The sequence below is a fragment of the Cynocephalus volans genome, chromosome 5 (genome assembly GCF_027409185.1).
Source record: "Cynocephalus volans isolate mCynVol1 chromosome 5, mCynVol1.pri, whole genome shotgun sequence".
Lineage (NCBI taxonomy): Eukaryota > Metazoa > Chordata > Mammalia > Dermoptera > Cynocephalidae > Cynocephalus > Cynocephalus volans.
The window spans coordinates 74,507,616-74,534,252 of NC_084464.1; the positions used below are offsets into that span (position 1 = coordinate 74,507,616).

The 26,637-nt window shown below is 33.4% G+C and overlaps 1 protein-coding gene across 1 annotated transcript in view; it reads left to right on the plus strand.

Moving 5' to 3' along the window:
- The first annotated feature begins 2,020 nt into the window (after positions 1-2,020).
- The window catches only part of ADGRB3 (adhesion G protein-coupled receptor B3), a 658,639-nt gene continuing 634,022 nt past the window's right edge, over positions 2,021-26,637 (plus strand). Inside the window, exon 1 of the mRNA XM_063096759.1 lies at positions 2,021-2,777. Within this exon, the coding sequence (XP_062952829.1) occupies positions 2,021-2,777 (757 nt within the window). The remainder of the gene's footprint in view (positions 2,778-26,637) is intronic.

The window sequence follows — 26,637 nt, forward strand, 5'->3', positions numbered from 1 at the left end:
GGTGCCCTCTTGAGCAGGCATGAAAGTGAAATCGGAGCTGTTTCCTCACTCTTTCTAATCATTGATGAGCACAGCATTGCAGACATGCACTGTCAAATAAATGGAAACAAAAGTACCGATTTCGTTAGGGAAAGAAGTATGACCTCTTTTTGAGCTTCTGGTTATAAAATGAAGCCCCTTTTCATGGATGGAATTCCTAATTTAGACACTTATTGTCACATTGGCTCTCAACGCCTACACTCTATCCTAAAGAACACTGCGCAGACCTGCATTGCCTGCAAAGTGCTAGAGCCAAAAAAGAGGAAATTATTTCCAGAATTTCCTACAACTTTCCCCATTTTTAACCTTTAAATGCTCATTGGCTTTATTTTCTCAAGAAGAAAATGCATTATTCATTGAGTTGTATGCTGGAAACAGAGAACACTGTTTGGATAGTCCTAGCTGTTCTGGTGTTATTTTAAACTACTGCTATATAGAGATTTAGAGTTGGGGTTGTTTTTGCCTATATCAAGAAATTGACATTGAATTATAATCTGGAAAATGCAGATCTATCTTCAGGGACTTCGGTCACTGGATTTGGTGTGCATGCGTTGGTGTGTGTTATGCAATGGGAAGGAAGAGGGTTTTATCCTTTGGTTCAGAGAGGACCCAAGCAAAGACATGACAACTCTTTAACTATCTGTATGTCTGTATGTCTGTCTCTGTTTACAGAACAGTGGAAGAGACTGCAGCCTAAAGACTTTTAATGTTAACTTGGCATCACTTTTATCAGCTCAAAGGCTAAACAAAAAAAGCAGTGTCATTTATTCTAAGAAATAACTTCTTAAAGGTTAAAGCTGAAAAATATTCAAGTTATTTTTGGATAACAACTTACAGAGGTAAATATAACCAAGGACTACTTTATTATGTAAGGCCAGCGTTAAAAAAAGAAAGAAAGAAAAAGAAAAAAAGTGGAGCTTTGGAGCTGTTGTTGGAAAGGGAGCAATTCGATAATTGAAATCTGCTAGGAAAGAAACTGCTAGTGTCTTTCAAAATCTACCATGTGTAAATCTCAAATAATAGTAGATAACTCGATAAAATAGCCCCAGTTTTAAAAAAAAAAAAATATTAAAAGGCTGAAACCAGCTCAATTACTGCAGTTCTGGGATTTTTCACTGACATCGCCTTTGGGTACAGATACTAATACAGTGATCCACTTTACGTATCCCAAGAGGGCATGTCACATTGAAAAGACTGCCTTAAATCCTAGTTCTCAATGGTGATCTTGAACAACAAGTCTTCCCGCTGTATGTACTCATGTATCCCCTTTCTCAGATGATAATTTTAAAATTCTATGAATCCACATGAATGCCCATGTTTTTGCACAGGAATTTCCCATCAGTTCACATGGTGGCCCCTGCAAAGGCAAGTAGGGGCGTTTGGGAGATGATGTTCCATCTGCAACAAATGATCATTTGTGCTTTTAAAATTGTGGCTGTAATTTATCCTAATTACTTTTCACATTTAAGAGAAAAGAAGTAATGTGATGACAGCTGTCGCTAGATTATCAGATTAGATTTTGTGTGATGATGATGTGATGCAGGCAGAGGACAGAAGGAGAGAAAAGGTTGTATATAGTGATTAAAAATATTTCAACAATTATCATTTAGGTTATGATATTTACAAAACCCATGTTTTTCCTCTTTATTTGATAGAATGATAATGGGTGTGGAGGAAATACTGGTATATAAATTAATGCATTCCTATTAATGATCTGTTAACTATTATTTTTAAATTGAATGTAGAGAATTTGACCATTGTGAATGGCCACGTGAGGGCGCTGTTCACACAGCAACAGATAATTTCCTGGCGTTATAAAATAAAAATTGCCTGTCCTTCTTTTAAAAATGTTTTTTTTTTTTTCCTGAGATCTTGAAAACAGCTGGCTGTAATATTGGAAGGAGTTTATTTTTTTCAATTCACGTAGACTCCTACTTGCATTTTACTTTCATTGCCATTTTTACAGGCCAAATGACATAGGATGAAGGCTGTTCGTAACCTGCTGATTTATATATTTTCCACCTATCTCCTGATTATGTTTGGATTTAATGCTGCCCAAGACTTCTGGTGTTCAACTTTGGTGAAGGGAGTCATTTATGGATCGTATTCTGTAAGTGAAATGTTTCCCAAAAACTTTACAAACTGCACTTGGACGCTGGAAAATCCAGATCCAACCAAATATAGCATTTACCTGAAATTTTCCAAAAAGGACCTTAGCTGCTCTAACTTTTCCCTCCTGGCTTATCAGTTCGATCATTTTTCCCATGAAAAAATAAAGGATCTTTTAAGAAAGAATCATTCTATAATGCAACTCTGCAATTCCAAGAATGCTTTTGTTTTTCTACAATATGATAAAAATTTTATTCAAATACGTCGGGTATTTCCAACCGATTTCCCAGGATTACAGAAAAAAGGGGAAGAAGATCAGAAATCTTTTTTTGAGTTTTTGGTATTGAACAAGGTGAGCCCAAGTCAGTTTGGTTGTCATGTATTATGCACTTGGTTGGAGAGCTGCTTAAAATCAGAAAATGGGAGAACAGAATCATGTGGGATCATGTATACAAAATGCACCTGCCCTCAGCATTTGGGAGAGTGGGGGATCGACGACCAGTCGCTGGTCTTGTTAAATAACGTGGTGTTACCCCTGAATGAGCAGACCGAGGGCTGCCTGACCCAGGAGCTGCAAACCACTCAAGTCTGCAATCTTACCAGGGAGGCCAAGCGACCACCCAAAGAAGGTAAGTGCCCAAAGGAGAGGGGAAGACAGTGAGAGGGGAGGGGAGACTTTGGGGGGTGTAGTTAGTACGTACTGTTTCAACACCCCTCCACACACCTACTTATTGCTCCTTTGCTCTGTCATTTTTGGATTTATTTGATTTTGTGATCTTCACTGATAAAGCTCTCTTAAGCTAGTTTTAGGTTTTAAGATTTTAGAGACGGGGTGGTGAGGACTGGATAGCGCAGCAACATGCCCTGGAAGTGTGGGTGCAATGTTCAGGAGAAAAGCGATGCAGAAACATGGAGTCAGCTTGTGCTGGAGGCCGGTGAGGGGAAAGAGGGGCGCCTTTATCCAGGCTGTTCCCTTCGGGGACACACACACACACACACACGCACACGCACACGCACACGCACACGCACACGCACACCACCTGTGAAATGGATTTGTAAACTTCTCCCTTTTGCTTCAGCCCAGCAAAAGGTCCCCTTCACTTTCTCTCTCCTTTCCCTTCTGCTTTCTACCCTTTCACACCCCACCTTTTTCCAGGTTTGAACTTGGGGCAACTTGACAAAAACGTGACACAAACTCAGTAGCAAGCCTATTTGAACCAAATGACTTTCTAACACATAAAGACAGGAATGCCCCCCTTTCCCCAAGTCCAGGATTTTGTTGGACGTGCTTTGCACAAAATCCCGCATGCGCTCTTTCCTGGGTCAAGAGAAACCTACTGGAAGCGCAAACTTTCAGTGTCTTCTGCCTGTGAAGCCACCTGCGAGTGGGGGATGGGGGCGCGGAATTAAAACGCACACTGATCCATTAAGACCTGATCTGCCTCTTGAAAGTAACTTTTTGCTCTTATATTCTTGGTCTCTTGTTGTTATACACGAAGAGAGAGGGAACGTCTCAGAGATGAGCTTGATGGAAACAAAACAAAACAAAACAAAAACAGTGCAACGGAAATGCGGAGGAACAAAGAAAAAAAAATTAAAAAGTAAAGGAGTGATTTGTAGCTTTCACTCATTTCCCAGTGGGGAAGCTACCAGAGGATTTGAGATTGTGGATTAAGTTTAATAATGCAAGAGAAAATGACGTATTTTGAGAAAATGACTCCGGTTTGGAAGGTTAATGGATAGGTTCCATTCGTTTAAGGAACTGCTGATACATATTCTTTCTTGCTCCCCAACCCTCCAACCAGAGAGTGTGTTGATTTCTTATGCAGGAAATGTTTTCTGATCTCCACAAAGATCCCTGTCTGTGGAAAGGGACAGCCAAGCTCCAGTCCCTTTTTCCTCCCCCTCCCCTAACAGAAGTTGTCTTTGTGGCCAATGTAAAATTGACACGTTGTTGGAAAATTTTCTTTAAGGGTAGCCAAGGCTTTGTAAAGGGAGGGGGGAAGGGAAGACAGAGAGAAGAGCCTGGTTGGCTTAATGCTACTTCTCTGGTGGCTGCAATTTGGGGGATGGGAATTGTGGAAGAGCAATAGTACAAGGGGAAAGAACCTGTTATAAAATAAATGCAGACTAATGGCAATAAGAGAGGGGTGAAAACCTTTAAGATTTCTACAGGTCCGTGTTTCACTAACAGACGTAACTGAAGAAAACAAAGTAGTTTTAAATTACAGGAGTTCTTTTCTCTAGTAAAAATCCCAGAGAAGCACTTGCAACTGCAGGGATGGTATTTAACACCATTTAAAACTAATTAGTGTCCCCTAGAATAAGAAGCTACAGTACACACAGAAAATGTGGTGTTGCAAGGCGGCTAATAAAACAATTAACATCAGAAAGTAGTTTTTGTTTGTTTTATTGTTGTTTTAATCAAAATTAGAAAATCCGTTTTTTCAATGGTTAAACTTCTATCATCAAATTGACTATTGATGATAGTAGAAAGTGATTTCGGTTTTGCAACCCTTATTTTATGAAAGCACAACAAAATTGTTCTGTGCATAGTAAATAGTTACGATTTTACTGGTCATGATCGTGAGATGTGGGTTAAGACAGTGATGGGATTTATAGAAACTGTGTTAGATAGTCATTTGTTTTCTAAAAGAATAAGAGTGATTTTACACCTTAGATATATAGATCATGTGGGAGAGTGTTTATTTCTTGTGGCTAGTTAGCTGGCAAAATGAGAAGGGAATACCTCCGTAGACAAATAAATGATTATATTAAATTATTTCAGTGTTAATAGAGCTGACCTAAGAAAAGTTTGTATAATAGGGGAACAATATATGCAGTATCAGTAAAATTGTGTAGCCTGTATTTTCTGTATTCTAAATTTGTTCTCTTTAATTGTTCAGGTACTCTGAGTCAGAAAGGTAAGGATAAGTAATTCCTGATGATATAATTGTAGTTGATGTATTTGCAAGCAATTCTTATAAAAATATATACAGCATTCCTTACCTCACCCAAGCACACCTTTCTAGCTATGCTGCATTGTAGGAAGAGAATGTGAAAATCTACAGACTCTTAATTTAGTCAGATTTATGCAAAGCATATGAAATCTTCAATATTTGATATAAATTATATATAAAACATTGTGAAATAATTATTTAATACTATTTCAAATAAACTACCACATAATGACATGCATAAGGCTTGATATTAATAATTACAGTCGTGCTACTCATATCTAAATTTTTTCCAAAGTCTCTTCATTTTATATGATAACATATAATTCCAGCTTTTAAAATGAGGGTTTAAAAATTCCGCTTATATTTTATATTACTTTATGATTTCTATTTGCTATGGAAAAATTGTCAAACTATCTTGTAAGTCATCAAAGGAGTAAATACAAAATTACCGTCAACAGTTTTTAAACTCTCATTTTATTCACTGTAATAAATAGCGACTCAGAAGGCCTGCCTTGAGTGGAAATATGTTCCACATGTATTACATCATAAAAGTGGCACAGATTTGACAGAAGAGTCTTCACACTTAGTAAATGCAATTCCAGATTGTTTTGTATGCTACTGATGGTGACAGCAAAGGTATACCAAATGATGAATATTGCAAATGTTGGAATTACAAAATAATATTTAGTTAGTATTGAGGGAACATCAGACTCTTTCAGTAATGGGAAGTCTACTCTGAGATAGGATTTCTGCTAGAATGTTCTTTAATAATACTTTCACATACTCAAGAATTTCATTGAAAACAGCAAGAAGAAAAGTATTACTCTTTTAATGACACCAGCAATTACAAATGTTATCTTGAATACATCATCAAAGTGCTGATATTTTACTAAAGTATCAAATTTTAGTACCCTTAAGGATCTTACTTAAGATCATATTTGACATATTTGGAGATGGCATGTCATTATAGAAACTCAGTTGTCACTTCCCCAATTTTTATCTGAAATCGTGAAAGCCAAGTAAATCAATGAAATAGAGCCTTATTTATTTATTTTTTTTTAAATAATGATGTCTTATTTTGGACAGTTTTTCAAAACCTGTCTACAATTAATGGATAACTTTTTTAATAAAAGGGAACTCAAATAACATTGCTGTTTACATGGTTATCAGACACAAGTCTGGGGAAAGACTGCTGTTTATGTACAAAGTCATCTTTGGTTTTCCTGAGGTCTTTGCTATGCTTCCTAGAACTCTTTTACTGAAGGTGATTCTGAACTATTAGATAAAATGTGCTACAAGATTTTATTTGTTACCACATCACTTAAGTAAAAAACATTTTGTACAGAAAAATTTCACACCAGTATATCTAAGTCACATAATAAGCCTTAATGGAATCTTTGTTTCCTACTAACTCAATGGCTCTACTTATGTGAAAGGAAATTGGGATCCCTGTATAGATTCCAGGAAATCTGAACACACTCACTCATTTGTCTTTTCACTCTGCCTCTGCTAATCCTTGATATTCTACCCTACCATGCAAGCAAGGCCAGTCTCATGATGTGCCCGGTGTAAACTTTAGCTCATGTCTGCATATGTGTTTACATTTTTAGGCACTATGTAATCTAGGACAATTTGTGTCTCTGTCAGTTTAATTGTCCTCATTTCTTTCTACCTTTTGCTGTATTTACCCTCACATTACTTTTGAGCCACCTTTTACCTCCTCATTACACTCTTTTGATCTTACTTCCTTTGTAAATGACTGCCATTACTTTACACTCTATCAGAATATAGAAAGATATACTGCATTTGTTGTTTCTCGAAGAAACAGAGCCTGACAGTTTGTCCCGCCCCTTTGCTGGATGCCTAGCCCTTGTGCATACTGTACTTCTGTTCTAGCCTTTATTATATTGCTGTGTGGTTTTCCATTTATATTTTCATCTCCCTCCACCAGACTTTGAGTTCTGCAAGTAAAGACTTGGTCTTTGAATTGTTTAGCACAGCCTAAATAGAATTTCAGTAAATATTGATTGAAGTGAATGTTTAATGGACAAAACAAGAAAAATCTCAATAGGGAAGAGAGCAGTAAATTGATTACAATCAAAAGAATAAAAATGCATTACTTTAGGAAAGCAGCTAACTTTAACTTACTTCCTTTCTAGAAGAAGATAGCTACCACTTATATAATTTCCAATTCCATTAATGCATTTTTTGGTGCCAATTTATGATCTCCAAGTTGTTAATAACATTTTTGAGAGAACAAGAAAAATGGAGTCATTGAGAAATATTCTTAATTTCATATATATTGATTTTAAAATATTAATGATAAATATAACATTCTATACTTGGCCGTCTAGAAAAAAAGTGTGGTAAGAAAATTTGCCAGTTTCTATTTATTTAACTGTCTTCATTTTTCTCTCCATTTCTCACTTTTGGCCCTAGCATTACTTGTACAATAATGACGTTTCCCAAATCCTCTCTTCCACAGTTAGAAGACAAACATCTGCAATCTCTTTTCAAGAAAGAAAAAAAGAGTACAGTGTTTGCATTTCTGATTCAATGCTTATGTTATTCATTCCTTTTTATGATCTATATATAAATATAGGTAGATATAGATCATAAAAACCTATAATGTAAAGATAATCTTTAAGTAACAATAGAATATTACTAAAATTGTAGGCCTGATCAAGTAAAATGCCATATTTGTTCCTTTTGCCACTTTGAATTTTGACAGGCAATTCAGGAAATAGCTTACATGTGCAGTATTTAATAAAAGGAAACTTCATTATGTGGCAAAAATTTTTTTGTGAACAAGAGATTAAAATATTCACAGGGACATGGAAATTTAAGTGAAGTGTGTTTGTGTGCATGTGGGTCATGCATACACGTGTGTTTCAGCAGGTTTTTATTATAGCTGTAGTTAAATGTACTGCAAGTTAGTTTTATTCCAAAATTGAGAAAGGAATTTTACATTACTTAGAATCCAGTTTCATGCATGCTTTTATTTACTTCATTTCCTAATAGAAGCAATTTTATTGTTAAACTGCATTTTCGAGATAGCTACCTTTATGAAACATAGTTTACTTTAGAATCAGTTTTGTACATCGTTTCTATAAAAGTCATCCAGCCCTTGGATGAGAAATCAGTGTTCATTAAAAGTAAGCTTTTTTGACTTTTTCAAAGTAGCATGTGCTGGGTTTTAAGATCATGAACAGAGAGGTGAGTTTTAATCTGCTCTTCCACATAATAGATGTGTGACTCTATATTATTACCTTCTTCTTAGATCAGAATAGTAATGCTTTTCTCGGGGTTCAAGACAATAGGAAATGACATCATATGTGGAAAAAAAACTATTAAAATTAATGTGTTAGAATATTTTAGTTCCTGTCAGCGCCTGTGGAAAATTCTTGTCAATTCAATTAACTAATAAGAAATCAGAGAGGTATTAAATTTTTCTAGGTGTGTCACTTCATTGAAATGAAAGGAATGATTTGAGTTAATATAGACTTGGGTCCCTAGAATGACTCAGCCACCTTGTAGCAACTTTGACAAGTGACTGAACTTGACTCATTAATAAAATGGGAATAATACCTACTGTAATGGAGTGTTGTATTAAGTGAGATTGCACATGTAAACACTTAGTATATTGCTCAATTTGTATTAAGCCCTCCGTAAATGTCAGTACCGTTTTTTTCCCCTCAAATCTCTTCCTCCAACATTTAATGGATCAAAACAATTCCTTTTTAAAACTCACATTATATTTCAGGCGTTTCTTTATTCTTATAAAGTTTTCTTATAAAATATTTAACAATATAATTTTCATAAAGTAAAATAATCCAAACATGATAACATATGTCCAGGATGGAAAAAGTTGACATTAAAAATGATAAACTGAATTTGCATAGTGCTTCATATTTATTGTTGTTCTTGTTGTTGGACTTTTTTTTGCCCCTTAGTTAATCTTACATAGACAGGACTGGATTTCATTTTATTTTTATTTGGTTTTGGCTGGGAAAGGAGTAACAGCAAAGAGAAGTGACTTTTGTAACTATATGATGCTACATGGCACTTAGGTGGGTCTCCAAAGTTTTGAGAACTATTTGCAACCTTGCTTTAATTATGCAAGTGAGAGAGAGACAGAGAGAGTGCATGCATGGTGCGTGTCTGTGTATGTGTGGAGAAGAGGGTAATACCATCGGTTTAACGTTCTTTTCCTGGTGTATTCATTGTTATGCAAGCATTTATTTATTTAGTGATTAGCACCCTACTGAGTATGTAGCACTGATGTTTTGTATATGGAATCCTTTTCTTAATGAATGTAAACCTGGAGAGCAGAGAAGGTTTTGGGGTTGGAAATTTTAAGAAAGGTTTCCATTATTTCTATGTGAGTATGATTGAAAATCTGAATAAGCAAAGCAAATTTTTTTAAAAAGCATGCTATTAAGTGTGAAGTTGTTTGTTATAGAAGGTATGGTAGCTCTCCAGTATGAGAAACTGTAAGTCCATACATCAAATATGGAATTCTCTTATAACCTATGCACTGTAGGTGAAATAAATTTTCACTGGGGCATTTCTCACTAAATTTAAAATGACTAACAATGATTTCTTTGTGAAGCAGTAATTTATTTAATTAAATTCTTTACAGTTGCAACAATCAACAATTCTTTCACGTATTTCTTGTTTCTTTTGTATAATATCATTGTATGGTATTTATTGTAGCTAGTTGACTTTAACCAATCTGTTAAATTTTATTATTCTACATTAGTATAAATGATTCTCTTCAAATCAATACAGTTTTTGAAACTTTGCTTTTATTCTTACTCTTTGTCTATAAACCATATCAAACTGATAATAATAATGTAGATTGTCATTTAATTATATGAACTTGTCTGTGCATTTAGGGCATTTTACAAAGGATCCTTAAGCCTCATGAATGTGTCTGTTTTGTATTAGATAAAGAAGAGGTTGCATCTCAATACCTTTGTGTTGAGGAAGGCATGACTAATGCATCAAATAGATCAAGCTAGTGGCGTATGAGTCATCTGAAGCCTGGAAAAAACTGTCCTTTGGATATCATTGCTGATAGGCAGCAAAGCTACTTAAATTAAATAGTTTTCAAGTATTTTAATCTTTGCTGCATATTAAGTTTACATTCTAAAGTCTATTTTGAAAAGGAATTATCTTGAAATGCTAGTCCATGTTAAACTATTTGGAAAAAAGTATGACTTTACTGGAATTTCTTTCACTGAATTGCGATCAGTTATTACAGACCAATGAGCCCCCAAATCCCCCAAAAGCTTACATATGCAGTTATTGAAAAGAAAAGAAACAAAAATTTGTCAATACTCATTTGAAGATAATGATTTTTCTTTAAAGCAAAATTATAAAATGCCATCTATAAGACTATCATCCAGGAATTTTGCTCACTTGCAGAGAATGACCTAGCTACTTAGCTGTTAAAGGTTAATAATGTGTTTCTAGATTGCACAGAAAGTGCAATAAATAACAAATGCATAGTAAATACATGGCTATGCAGCTGTTTATCTAAAAATGATTTCAGTGAATAGGAGTCTTTTCTGAAATCTGAAATGTTTGCTGATGTATATTTTCCCCATAACCAAACATTCATTATGCTTGGAATGTGTTATAACCCATAAGGGTGAGATAGTTACGGTTTGTTTTCTACCATATTAAATGAAATAATTTACCTGCTAGAGTAATCCTTGATATTATGTTCTCAAATTATTTCTTCTAAGTTACAAGTTTATTTGGGAATTGAAAGTTGTTTGGGAAAATAGAACAAATATGGAAATGGGAAAGATATTAGAACACCAATGGAACCAGATTTTAATATTCAGAGTGCAACTTTCATACACTCACATGTAATAAAAATCATTAAGAAAATTGTGAACTCAATCAGAGAAGGCTAACTAGGTGAAATTATGTTTTAATAGTAGATATGTTAAAATGATAGAAATGTCACAGGAAAATTTTCTCTTCTGGGTAATTCATACTGGGTGAGAGGCACACAGCATTCATTTCGTGGCATTTCTACTGATGTTTCTCCCTTTTGAGGTGATTTTTAAAATTTTGATAAACTTAAAAAAATTAATTTCTGCACTTGCATATCGAAGCAGTAATGACTTGTTATACAATAAAACACATTTTAAAAAAGAATCTTCCTCTACATATTACCCTAAGAAAATAGGTGAAGTGTTTAAATAGTATTTCATAAATTAAGAGAATACAATAAGACCTAACATTCAGGAAAGTTTTCTAGTTTGCACAGCTCTGTTGCACATATTGTTTTATTTAGGCAATACCTGGGTAAGGCACATATTACTTGCCCCATTGACGTGTGTCAATTTTGCAGAATACTCTAAAGACCATTGTCTTCCTTTCTCTAAAAAATTTAATACTGATTGATTAAAATGAAAGGCTAGGGAATTTCAGAGCTATGGGTTTTTCTCACTTCCTGTTGCTGGAGCTCTTGAATTTGAATCATGAATTCTCAGACTTACAAGAACCTTTCAATGCTATCTAGTCCAGATTTTACCTGATTAATGGAATGCTAATTTGCAAATATATAATGGGAACATTATTTGCTGAATTTAACTTTTCTTGGAATTTCCACTCAATGACATCTGTATAAGGTTTTGAGGCACAGTCATGTAGAACTGTTTGGTAAATCTAATCTTTAAAAAAAATTACCTGGTATCTAGCCAGGACAATGATTAGAATACACTTTGCTGTACTATTTAATACAGACTAGTCTCTACAAATTAAAGCTTTCATTCATTAGGTTTTTGTCCTGTTTGGTATATATTATTTAAATAAATATGATGTAGGTCTCAACAAACTATCAATTTTCAGTTGAAACATTACATTTAAAGAGCATTGTGTTTCAAGTTCAGAGTCTGCCTAGATTTACCAAGATGATCTATCTTGGATTTTACTTTATTGTCATTTTCCGGGGAAATCTGTGTTTTGGAGAAATATTGTCTTACATTTTTTTGGTTACCTTATGGCACACTGAAAAATACCACTGAGCATGAGAGAAGAGTGGGGTCACATCTTTCTGGGCCCCTCCCTTTTGGATTGCTCTGGGTTGGCTGCATGTGTCTGTTGAAGGTCACAGCTTCTGTCAGGTAGCTTCCTCCTTTGGGGCTCTGATAACCACACTCCTCTCACTCCTTTAGACCTATGGGTAGTAATGGTTCTCCACTGTTTCTAGCCCTGAGTATGGAACCATCTCATTTCGGTTTGTCCAAGCACTATCCATGCTTTATCTGCTTCTCAAATTACCTTAATTGAGGACACCATCTGTTTCTTACTGGGAACCTGAGTAATACAGGAGTGGATAGTTTTGTTCTCATTACTTATGAAATTGACCCAAAGCCAGTGTTTTAAATTTTGGTCCTTCAGTTTAATGTCTTATGTAATAATTAGTCTTTTTGCAGAATGGCACATAGACCAGTCCAAGCAGAGAAATAAATAATAAGAATAAGAATAAGAATAAGAATAAGAATAAGAAAGAATAATAAAGAATTAATGAAAATTAAAAATGGTTGTTCATTTTTTAGCTCAATTGATTTTTTTTTACACTTAGTCTAAACTCAGTATCAATACATGTTCACCTTAATGACTCTGATGAGATAGGCCTCCCAAGTGTTTTCTTATATTTACCTGTTGGCTTGTTGATTGTCTAGCCTGTTTTTAAATTACGTAATACATATAAATTCATATACAACATATATACTTTTTTTTTCTAGTGTTGGTGTGACACTGGAATGATTGAACTGGCTTAGACATTCAAAGAAATTTGTGAGTTGATAAAACAACTTCAATGCTCTCACATAAAAACATAGAAACTCCTGACAGATTAAGGTTTAGTTCAAATCATATGTAATTCTAATAATGGAAAGATTAAATGAAAACAGAATTTCAGTTGCTAATTCAAGTTTAATTTTGCCTGTTGATTTCACTGTCTCTCTCAAAGCAAAACCAAAGCAGGAGTCCCACACATTTCTTAAAAATTTTTCCTTGTTCAGTTTCAAAGAAGGAATCAAGGAAGCTGTTTTCTCTTATAGTTTCATAAGGAAAACTACAGTTTTTTTTTTTTTTTTTTTTTTTTTACTTTTCTCTGTGTTTATCCATTTGTTGCCTTATCCACAAAGAAAGGGTCCTGAGAGAAAAAGAAGTAATTACAAAAAAAAAAAAAAAAAAAAAAGAATTGCTGATCTTTTTATTCTTGTACTTATGTTGAAACGGAGCTGCATGATTTTTTTGAGTAGGTCATAGGTAACAAATGTTTAGTATGTGTTGGATGTTTTTGGAAATATTTCTTCTTATGTTTACTACTCATAATCATTGCAATGTGGAGAAGAGAGCATCTTAGGAAGACAAAAATCTGTTTACTTTATATAATCTTTCCACATAACTCTGGCAGACTTTCAAAGATCTGCTTGCTGCTGCTCTGTAGACTGAGAAATTTTAGTTTATTTTGGCTTCTGAGAGAGGTCAGTTTCCTTTACACATATGTTAGCCTGTGGTCAGTTCTCTTTGGCTGGCCTTGGTTTTTGTAACTTAGAGGGCAAACAGTACATATTTTTTAAATGGTGCCTGAGAAATTAACCAATTGCAGTGGCTTTTTATTTTTTAATAGGCTTTACTTTCAAATATGATGAAGTAAATAGCTGTGGAGCACTAGCATTCCTTTAGAACAGAATAAACCATTTTATCTTAGCTTGTACCATATTAAAAATCTGCTCTCAAAATCATATGACTTCTTTCTGTTTATTGGTTTCCCTGAAATTTCCTGATGACCATATTTTGGTATTCAGTTGTTATAAAGGGCATAAATGAGTTCTAGACATAAATAATTTCATGTGCTTGCATCTGGCCTCTGCATCCTGAGACCACAGAAACCACACAAAAAATAAATGGAGCAACGGGAGTTCAGAAGCAGAGGATAAACTTCTAAGTTGATCTACTGAATAGTAAGAACTGATTTAGGCAAAAGGAATTAGTAAATGGTAGGATATGAATTAATATTCATACAACTTTATTTCTTCCTCCCCTAAGCAGCGGAAACTTTTCTTCTATTTAAAAACCAACATGTAAGAGATTTTTAAAAACAGAGCTGCTTTGGTAGAAGTGGACTGGAGGCCTAGAGCCCTGCCTAGTCAGTCTCTCCTTTCTTCCTACGTTGGTCCCAGAATCAACTCTGCTTGAAAAACCACTGCAGAACTATCAATATTGGAGTTTTCATATGAAAACACAGATAAGAAATTGTTATAAACTTCCTTCCTCTGAAAAACTAATGTTTTCAGTGTTATCATCATCAAGAATGTGTGAGAATTGTCCTTTTGTTTTTGCTGTGTTTTGTTCAGAACAAAATTGACAATTTGTGTAGGATCCCACAGCCCACGTGCCCTGCTCCTCTCCGTCCAACACAGTAATCGAGTTTGCTGGGGTCTAACTCCCACCCCTCCTGAAAGCCCTCAGCCTCCTCTCTGGTGCTCTTTTGGCATCTTTGAAGCCTCCTAGGGAGTCCAACATGCCTTGTTCTTCTGGTGGGAGTTTTCTACATCCTGGTAGGCACCAGTGTCTCTACTTTCGTTTGGCAGAGACCTTAGTGCTATAAATCCAGGCTGTGGTGAGGCCAGAGTGAGACTTCCCCTTCTCCACCCTGTGTTACACTTGTCAGTTAAGAGACTTGCTCATGACCTACCTCTTCTGCCTTCCATGTAAACACTTTCTTCAGAATCTCTCTGGAGCCCAATTGTCCTGAGGGTCCATGTGGGACATTAGGTTAGGCATCACAATTCTCCATCTTTCTCTCTAGTCATCTGAATTCCAAACCTCTTCCACTCTGGGCTCCCGTACAAAAACCCTCCTGCTAATTAACTTACTCCAATCACATCTCTTGCTCATATACTAGTTTAACTAGATAAATATAAATATTCATGTAGAATCCTTTTAAATCTTTAACTTTAATTGATAAATATTCGGAAGCCCTAATCTTAAATCCTATAAATGTAATACATTTGGATGATATTAATTCTGCCTTTCTCTTTTATTGTTTTTGTCAGTCTCCAGAAAGTTCAGTTGCAAACTGTCCAGCTTCTTTGAATAAACTAAAGTTACTAGGGCAATGAAAATTATTTTTAATTCTGTTGATTGTTCACAGATAGAAATCCACAACTGAATTCATTGAAATAACAATGAAACGCATCTTAGCATTGACATTCACAGACATGCGTGGGTAAATGAGGTGTCCTTAATGCTTTTCACTAGATAGTTCCAGACATCTATCATTCTGAACACATGTAGGAATTGTGTTTCTTGCCCAGTAATTATTGTATGGGGTTGTGTGACTGGCTGTGGCCAATGAGCTGTGAGGTCACTTGTGAGCTGGGTCATTCCATTGTTGGAATAAGACCATCAGGGTTTCTTTACTTGTGGTATAAAGACCTGTACATAGAGAGAAGGGGGTCCTCTGTCCTCCTGAGTCCTTGAAAGGCTAAAATGAGAGGAGCCCCTGCTCCAACCCTTACCAATCTTTGATGGCCAAGAAGCATAAGCAAGGAATAAACTTTTCTGTTTCAAAACACTGAGAATTTTAATTTTTTTGTTTGTTTGTTTCTGTAGCCTAATCTAGACTACTCTGATTTACATAATTTCCAATTGAAGAGGATTGGTGAGCAGTTGTGGTGACTGCTAAAAGATGACTAAGCACATCGGTGATGTGTTCTATAATTCAACTGTAGTAATGTGATGGTCATGTCAGTATATGATATTTTAGGGGGTCGAACTCACACATATTTCACATTATATTCTAGGGTAGCTATATTTGAACTTGTTATTAGCAACAGAATAGAACTCATTTTAGTTACTATTTATCAAAATGTTCTTATTTTATCCAAGTTAAAATGAATTTTTTTTTTTTTGGTAAAATTTTTTTATTTTTTATTTTTATTTTTATTTTTTATTTTTTATTTTTTATTTTTTTAATTTTCTTTTGTCGATATACATTGTGGCTGATTATTGCTCCCCATCACCAAAACCTCCCTCCCTCCTCCCTCCCCCCCTCCCCCCCAACAATGTCCTTTCTGTTTGCTTGTCGTATCAACTTCAAGTAATTGTGGTTGTTATATCTTCTCCCCCCCCCCCCGGTTTTCTTTGGTGTGTGTGTGTGAATTTGTATATTAATTTTTAGCTCCCACCAATAAGTGAGAATATGTGGTATTTCTCTTTCTGTGCCTGACTTGTTTCACTTAATATAATTCTCTCAAGGTCCATCCATGTTGTTGCAAATGGCAGTATTTCATTCGTTTTTATAGAGCTGAGTAGTATTCCATTGTGTAGATATACCACATTTTCCATATCCACTCATCTGATGATGGACATTTGGGCTGGTTCCAACTCTTGGCTATTGTAAAGAGTGCTGCGATGAACATTGGGGAACAGGTATACACTAAAATAACTACAACAATTCTATTCTTGTATTACATTAGACCATTCTCTTCCAACATTTATTTCAAAAGGTACTTGAGTTTTTCTATATTCTAAACCTAGATTAGAGAGAGGATATTGTGGTCTTTTGTTAAGCCATGATTGTTACAGAACTAGGTGGAAAACATTCATTGTAGCATGGTAGTTCTTGCTAAAAGGTAAAACCTTGTCCTACTCTCTGTCCTTTCGTCCTTCCTGCCTGCCTTCCTACCTTCCTTTCTTTCCACCTCTTCGTTTTTCTTCTCTTGCTTCCTCCCCTTTCTCTCACAGTCCTTTGCTCTATCCCTCCCTCTCTTCCTCCTTTCTTCCTTTGCTTCTTTTTCTTTCAGGTACATAGGTTATAATTTATAAATGGTGGTCTGCACATTAGACTTTGTAATAATTTACATAGAATCTGTTATTAATATACCTGTAGGTGTGTTTTGTAAACAAATATTTCTGTGGTAGTTCATGTGGAGCTTATAATCACTTAGTAAGCACTGCCTCATTAATTTTAACAGTTTTCTTGTGAGGTTAATTATGTAGCAATAATTAACCTCCCCTTTGAGGAGGTGGGCTTTTGTCACATTGAGAAGTATTCTTAACTCCTCTGAGACGTGTGAGGGAAAAGTAGGCTGCTGTAAACTTTAAACAAGCCTCTGTGAGTTACTTAGTGGGAAGGGAACTGTTCTCCTTGATGTCAGTGGTATGCTGGCAAGCTTTGTTCTACAGGGCTATGACTTCCTTTTATTTCCCTGGCTCTTCTATTCTCAAGAATTCTGGATTATGATATGAGGTTTCAAAGAAGGGTATATAGGCCACTAAGCAACTGAGGAATTAAAATGAAGTAGAAAACAAACTCTTTTTTATTTGTTCTGAAAAAAATTAAAGGATGAAGTGAATTGGTAGTTTGTTTTTCACATAACGTGTATCGGACATGTAACACACACACACACATACATACACACTTAATGAATATGTGGAATGAAATGCTTACAGGTATATATGCATATATAATTTGGAAAGATAAACATTTTCCAGTAGTTTGAGAATATATTCCCATTTAAACTGCATGTGCTAACTAAATATTTGCTAAAAAGAAATTTAACTCGAGTGACTTATGAAAAGATCATAGGAATGACAAAGAATAAAAATACCTTTTGCAATAGAAGCTTTAAACTTTAAGTTGATTTGTTTTAAAATTCACTTGGAGTCTTTTTAGCCAATACATTCAGAGCAGTATTCTGTGAATCTTCTTGGATATCAGAAATTAAAGTTTTACTTAGGATCTAAGAGTAAATCATTTGCCAAATAAGTTTCTAAAAGTTCAATACAAGTGTCAATTGAAAGAGAACAATTTACTTTTACATTTCTGAAGAAGTCACATGTCATGTTTGAAGAAATGAACAGTCTCGAATTTACGTTAATCATTGATTGTTCTTTTGGAACTTTGTTACATGCTGGATCCCATGCATACCACAGCTAAAACTTCAATTTCAGGTTTTAGATATTTTCTCATGGAAGGTAATTTTAGTGTAAAACAAGAATTTCTGCAAGAAAAAACATGTCAATGTTTAAAAGTCAGACTTCTGGGTTCAAATCCCAATTTCTTCATTTCTAGCTCTGTAGACTTAATATTACACACCTCTCTAAACCTCAGGTCTCCCTGTGAAGAGGTGATGATGTTAGTGAGGTAACTGGGAGACTGAATGAGGTAATGCACGTAAAATAACTACTTAGCATAATGCCTGGACTGCGTAGTAAAGGCTCAATAAGTGTTAAATTTAATTAGATGATCCTGGAACTCTTTAGTGCGTTAGATTTCTTTAGTACAGCAAATAAAATTTTGATTCATAATAAAAAGTAATAAATTTATTTAATTGACCTTGGAGAAATTAAAATGCCTCCTGGATTGTTCAGTCTACAGAAATGGTCTTAATTCTTTATTTCTTCTGAACACTCATGTTACTGAGAAAAACACTCTGAGTTAGGTTGACAAATCTGTTCTCCTTTACTCTTTCTTCATTTCAGAAATGAACAACTGTTCACAACGTCAACATTTTTTCCTCTTAAAATAGACTAGTCAATAATAGTCAGAAATTTTTTGGCAAAGGGTGTTGGCCTTAAACGATGGTCTCCTGAAGACTAGGATCCACTTTAAACAAGAAGCAGAGGCAATTGTATTTTGGCTACCTAAGCAATTTCACCTTCTGGGTTTTTCCTTTAAATATGTGTGTCCCTTTGGTCTAGTCCTTTCTTGGTAATATTATAGTTTTAATGGATTCACATTTTACTGGTTAAATCATGATAATGTCTATTCTGATTTCTTTCTAAGGATTGATACACATGGTAAAATGAAGCAAACTATAATTTACGTCTTGGCCTGCCATATCTCCCTTTTCCTCTGAGCAGAGTTGGTTTTCCTCGAAAAATATCTTGCTGACTGCCATCTTTTTAACATTTGTTCTTAAGCTTAATGTAGGAAAATAGCAATAAAATAAAAATCTATGCTCTGTTTTTCAAAAGATCATACTTTTTTTACTTTCAATTTTGTAAAACTTTTACTTTGGACCTTACGAACGGGAATTAGAAATGTGACATCAGATTTTTAACTCTCTATAGTCCTTTGTATTTGAAAGAGCACTTGAATTAGGAGACTGTACAACTGCCTTCTAGGTGAGATTTTGCCCTTACTATCTGAATAACTTCAGGCAAGTCATATCGTCACTCAGAAAGAGCTTCAGTTTGTTCAGTTATAAAGATAAAAATGATGGTCTGTAATTCTCAAGATTGTATGGAAATTAAAACTATAATACACATAAGAGCCTTTTAGAAAATGGAAAGTGGTATCCACAAATGTTGTTATTGTTACTGCCAACATAAACTTGTGAGTTTTATCATTGGTTTTGTTTATTCTTGTATTTTTTCTGTCCTCTTTTTTAAAAATTTTTTAAATTTATCAATATATAATGCAGTTGATTTTCATATCCCTTTACCAATTCCTCCTCCTCCTCTCCCTGGTCCCCCACCCCATCAACATCATATCTGTTCACTTATCTTTACAAGTTCAAGGAATTATTGGGATTGTTGTGTCTCCCTGTCCCCTCCTCCCGTTTCTTTGTGTATTTATTTATTTATTTTTATTAGCTCCTACATATAAGTGAGAACATGCAGTATTTCTCTTTCTGTGCCTGGCTTATTTCACTTAATATAATTTTCTCTAAGTCCATCCATGTTGCTGCAAATGGTAGTATTTCATACTTTTTTACAGCAGAGTAATATTCTATTGTGTGGATATACCACATTTTTTTCTTATCCACTCATTGATGTTTTTTAGTTTACTTCATTGGTATGTATGTATGTGAAATACTGGTCTTGTTTTTTGATGTTAAATATCATAAATTGTTGGATGGATTGCTGGGCTTGAAATTTTTAAGTAAGACTCTGATCTTCGGTTGTTCAAAAAACATTTTTTTCTTTGCTTTTTAAAATTTTCTACATTGATGGAAGCAATAAGAGTTTGGGATTTATATTAAAATATTTCTGAGTTTGATTCCTAGACTTTCCTTACACTTGCTTTGTGACCCTTGGCAGTTTGTTTCCTATTTGTGAACCACATTTTCTGCATCTGTAAAATAGAGATCATACCTATGCCATTTTTTTCCTTAATGTAATTTGTACAAAACAATAGTAAGATTAATAGAATAATGCAGAAGCTGGAAAATCTCTTAATCCAAAATTTTTTAAGTAATCCAAAACCTTTAGTTTTAGGTTGCCCACAGTAAATGAAGTATAATAACTTCGATTTTTTTCAGCTCCAGCTTTCCTCATCTGTGCATGAAAATCAGAAGTATAATTAATCATTTCATAATAAACTTCCACTCTTACATCAACCAAAGAAGTAGCTTGAAAATAAACACATCCATTCTTTTGTTACCTGGGAAAGACAAGAGTTAGCACTAGAGGAGAATGAGTACAGATAAATGCTTATTAAAAATTTGTCATAAGTGCTAAAAAAGCTGGGAAAAATTGTAATTTTACAGAACTGCTCATTTTTCTTATGGGGACAAAGGCTGCATATGAGTAAACTTGGGTCTATGTGCCATCTCGGATAATTAAAAACTAAATGTGTTAATATTTAAGAAATGCAAATTAGGCAAATTTTGCATCAGTGTAAATTTTGAAAGAGACTGAAATATGGAAACATGTGAATAGATCTTCATAATTTTATGGGGTGCTTTTGTATCAGTCCTGAAAAGACTACAGATTGGAATCTGTCCTCTGTAGATCATAGGTGGGAATATGTCAAAGGACAAACATGATCCAGCAGTGAGTCATTCTATTATTCTGATGGGATTAGTCAATAAATTTAGTAAATAAATAAAATACTTGCCTTTTGCTTTCTACTTAAAATACTCAACTTGTGAAGAGTTACGGCAAATCTATTACTTAAACACTTTTTTAAAAAATTCAGTTTTATGCATTTGAACAAGTGTAGTGAAATTGATAGGCGAAACTATATTCAGATTTTTTACAAAGACCTTGCTTAATCCAGGTTATATCAGCCTAACATATTTATTTTGACTAATTATAGATCTAGCATTGCATAACTTAACCCCTAATGTGATAAACTTTTCTGTTAACCTGGCATCTATGGGGAATGACTACTTTAGTAATCCATTAATAGAAATTTAACATCTGTAGTGAATATTTTGAAGATAATTCAAGTGGAACAAAACAAATTACTAAGCCTATAAGTTTTATTTATTTCTTTGTAGACATATTTGTGTATTTTATAATCACAGTACCAATGAATCCCTTCCTGTGTATCAGGTAAAATTTTAGATATTACCTCTTTCAATCTTCCTAAGATCCCCATGAAGTATCTATTTTTATTACTTTCATTTTCCAGGTGAAAAGACTGAGACACACAGAGGTTAAGTGACTTGCCCAATGTCTCATTGAGAAGGGGAAGAGCTGAATTCAAGACTGTTCTCTTAATCCTTACACTGTATGGACATTCTGTAACGATAAATACAATGAGATATTTTTCAATAATTGAGAAGGTACTTAACTTGTACAATCCTTTATAACTAATGTATGTTTAAAAATAGGATAAAGTTATATTTTAAATCCTCCAAAGTACATTTCCTCAGACATGATTAGTAGCCTTTTTCTGTTAATGCTCCTTGCAACTATTCATGTTTCTAATTAGTGTTTTTAAAGTTCACTAATAAAGGAACTTTCTTCTTTAACCAAGTCCATTGTTTAAGGAACACTTTAATCTCATCTTTCTCAGGAAACCCCCAAGTGACTAAAACTGTAGATTGCTTTTGACCTGCTCTGAGACATGCAGAGCTTATGAAATACATATTGCTTATTAGTATAAATTTTTTTTGAATTTTAATATTTTCAATCAATGTAAATATTCATTTAGTATAGTCTGCTTTTAATAGTTGGTTCTAGAAAAATATATATTCTTAGGTTACAGGGGCATAGATGGTAAAGGCTTTGTAGTTAAATTACCTTCAACTTCACTTAGCACCACTTTAACACAACACGGTGCTTAATCTTTTCTGTAATTATGATTATAGAAGATCAACATAAAACTAGAATAACAATGATCTCTTCTTGTATAAGTTATGATTTCACTTTGGGAAGATGTCATTTCTGTTAGACAAAAATAGTTTATAGTTAGATCAAGCATCTTTAATACCAGAAGACACAGGATATGGTATGAAAAGCAAGAGAGGTGAAAAGTTCATTCCTTAGCTCAGGGAATATTTTATTTAATTGTGTCTTTAAAATAATTTTGGTAAGTTCTTTTTTAATTCTCAACTTTATTTGCCTGGGCACTGAAAATAAATATTATCCTATTAGAAAAAAGGAATAAATCCTGATTCATTCTGACTAAAATAATTCTTTGTGAAATTTTCTTAATTGTGATAACACTCAATTATTGAAAATCAAGCCAATGCAAACTTTTTTTTAAGTGATAATGACTCAGTGTTTTGGGGATGTAAGGGTTTCCTGAGAGAAAGTAATGAAAGCTAAATTATTTTTCTTCATAAAAAGACCACTTACTTTAAGAAGAAGAATTCAGAGACCTTATGGAGGTCAATGTCAGTCAAAAACAAAAACAAGAAAAAATAACATAAAAATAATTATCTGAAAAGTATATCAGAAGATTTAAGGTTTCTTTCCATTTTCTCTTCATTTTTTTATATTTTCTTGAATTTCTTTTATATTTTTATCTACTATGAGAGCATATTTCCCTATAAATAGATTTTAGTCTGATTTTTATTGATTTTAATGTAATTTATAAATGTTACATTTTTATTGCAACACAAATATATATCTTGCCACCCCCAATACTAATTATTTTCATACTTTGTAATTTCAAAAGTAGTTGTATTTTAATTACTTAAGAATTCATATATAATGCTAATCATTTAGAAGAACTTCAGGCACATGATTAAAAATATTCTAGCTCTTGCATATTTTAACAGATTAAGAAAAAGTATTTAGAAAACCATTCCAGGGCAATTTACTTGTTTTGAACATCTGGTTAACAGCTGGAGTAATGAAAGTTAACACAGCAGTAACCATCTTTTACACTGATCCCCCATGCACACACAAACACTAGCAAGGATTAACTACTATTAATTCTTGCTCTCTTTTGCTACAGGGATTAACTTTAAAAAAGGAAAAGAAGGTTTGAGAATTCTTAAATGTAGAATGTCACCTGAAATTTATATGCAAAATGTGAATAATAGCGATTAAAACCAGATTTCAACCTAATACAAATTCAAAAAAGAAAGCTAACTCTTGACAGTTGACACAGATAGTTACGATAGACTCTCCTTGAAATTCAGATAAGCACATTTTAGGTAATAAATAATCTTATAGTAATAGCATATTTATGTCATATTTAGCAGAATCTTAATGTTGAAAAACTAGTTGATAAGGACTAAGCTTACACTTTTTAAGATTTTTAATATATTTGTTTAATTATAAATTTTATAATCTGCAATATATAATATGCATCTACAGTAAATTTTAATACTGCAAGTTTTTACCTTTTGTAAGGAATCTACTTTTTATGTGTTAGTTCTATTTTTATTTAGTGTGTTAATAACTCTAGGATGATTTTGGTTGAAAATGGTAAATGAGCTTGCACGCACGGAACCCTGTAAAAACAGATAATTTTTTAATTTAGTTTTAAAAATAAATAATCATACACTAAATTACGCTTTGTAGGAAACGTCAGAAATTGATGATGTGAATTGTCTTTTCAAGTTACAAATCACTAAAAGTCCCTAAAATTGATATTCTTCCCTTTTTAAATTTTGCTCCCATAGATATAAATTTCTAGGCATTTTGTACAACATATTTAATAGAATGACAATTAATGATAAGGTTGAAATTCTTGTAAAGTAGACTATGATTTTAAACTGTCTTATATCTAGCTAAAAAACTTCAGTAATATACCAAGAGGTATTGTTTTATAGTTACTCTTACACACTAATTCTGATTTTTAAGCCATTGTCAAAGAATAGGATTGAGTTTTGCCATGAGTTTCTTCTCTTCAGAAAAAATTTAATTTAGCTCATGTTATGTTAAAATAGTTGTAGATGGCATAAAAGTAAATAATTTATAAGGTATAAATTGGATATATGGCTGAAAGAAAATCATGATTCTTGGTGTTTTCTTTCTTCTTAGTCTAAGATTTTTTTACAAAAAATTAAAATTATATGATGTTTGTATGTTAAAGTTCATAAATATAGAATCACTAACATGTATACGTCATCTTAGGATGTTGAAGCATACTATGAATTCAAAAGTTTTATATACAAAAATGTTTGTTTTGGAACTTTGGTTCCCCCAAATTACCTCTAGATATGGTGTTATATAAGCTACTACTGGCAAACTGGTATTTATTCATATATTATATTACTGGCCTTGAAGTCAATGCCATGGAATATATAGAGAGAATATATTTAATATATACCACAAATTAAAAGAGTATCTAAGATTGTTGCTGTTACTGAGAAGAAGTGAACTCTATAGTGGTCAAAAAGAAAGGATCAATATGGTCCATGGCCATAGGATTTTGATTGAATTTTCAAAAGCTGTTAAGTGTATAATTTGAGTGAAAAACACAGCATTAACAGAGGTTACAGAAGTAAATGTTTACAGATTACTCTTGTGTGGTGTAGAGAATGTATTATAAGTGGTATCGGCTTATGTAGGCTTAGCTGGGACAGACCGGAATGTTCTTTATTTGGGCTAGTTGTTTTGGATTTTAATCCTATCGTAGTGGAGAGCTTTAGAAAAAAAAAAAAAAATTGTGATGAGGGTGGAGGGAGGCAGACAAAAGTTATCATAATGAAAGTAGAGATTGAATGAAGTTTAACTGAGCAGAATTAGACTATTTGGGAACGAGAATAGGGAACCAGACACCTTTGGGAGACCAGCGATGGGGCCGGTGCAGCAATCTAAAAATAATGTGACTAAAGCAGTAGCAATTGACAAGCTATGTGATCAGTTCAAGACATTTAAAATGGCAAGGTGTGATGTTTTCCAAATGAAGTACTAGAGGGAAAGAAAAGTCCTGAATTTTGATGATTGGGGCATTGGCATCAGTTAGGAATTTGCAAAGAGGAAATGGTTGAAGATGGGTCAAGTATGGTGCAGAAATGATGAGTCTGAGGTCTTGGCAGTTAATTAAATTGGCAGTGTTCTGCAAAAAAGCAAAGAGATTTTCATATTACAGTTCTGTCACTTAATAGCTATGGATTTAACACATAACAAATAAATCTAAGAAGCTTAGAATAGCTCCATTCACATAATTGTTGCTTAATAGTTTGTGGGAAAAATATAACACAATTGGAGAAAATAGTTGAAGTTAATATTCAGAAGAATAATTTATTATATAATGTCAAAGATGACAACAGTCTAAGTTAAAGAAAGAATTGAGGTGAAATGCACAAGATAAGGCAAGATCTTTGGGAGAACCCAAGAGTAGTCAAGTGGTGAGAGGTTAAGTAAAACGTTCGGTGAGGAATTAAAAGCTGTGGCCTCAGGTCATGCATTTTGGAAGTTGTATATTTTCCCAAAGCATTATAAAATTTAATGTTTAAAGTCAAAATGAGTGTTATGCAAGGCACATTGAGGGCCAAGAAGAATCAAAATACAAAGCTATTTCATTTTTAATATTTCTTGTACACTTTTTTTAGGAGTCATTGAGTTAAGTTGAAGGTAAAGGTTTTATTCTAGTGTCTGTACAGAGAAATGGCAAATGTATATATTTTTAAATAGTGTTAGAATACAAAATCCACCCATTACAGAAAATGTAGATCACAATGTATCATTTATAAGAATATTATTTTTAGCTTTATTAAAAATCTAGTATGAATATAGATCAGTGATATCACAAGGGAAACATGAAAATAAAGTTTGGTGCTTTTTCTTTATTAATGCTATTTCAGAAATTAACTACAAAATTACTGGTCAGGAACTATTCACTTATAGGGCAAAATGGAAAGAGAAAAAAATTAACTCTTGAAATTTCCAAAATTGATATTATTTATGTCATGATGAAAAATTATGTTAATTTTCAAATGTGATATAAACTTATTTGTTAAATAGACAATAAATTTCTAATAAATTCATTTTATCAACTTTGAACAATATTATATAAAAATTGAAATAGATAAGAAAAATTTAAACAACTTCTATTTTCTTTTACCTCTCATTCCAATTCATTTTTTACTTTCATAAATAGATATGAAGAAGACTAGATTTTGGAGAATTTTGATTTCATTTTATAAACAATAAATTATTGTTTATGTCCATTATATAATTTTTACTATTGTTCCCCATCAGTTCTATTTTGAAAAGCTGTTGGAAATGGTTCCTGATTTTTGAATAGATTTTTTCTTCTTTTAAAAACTGCGTTGTTGACCGAAATTTGTACAATGAATTATGTATAATACAAAATCATATTTTAATACTTGAAAAATACCTTTAAATT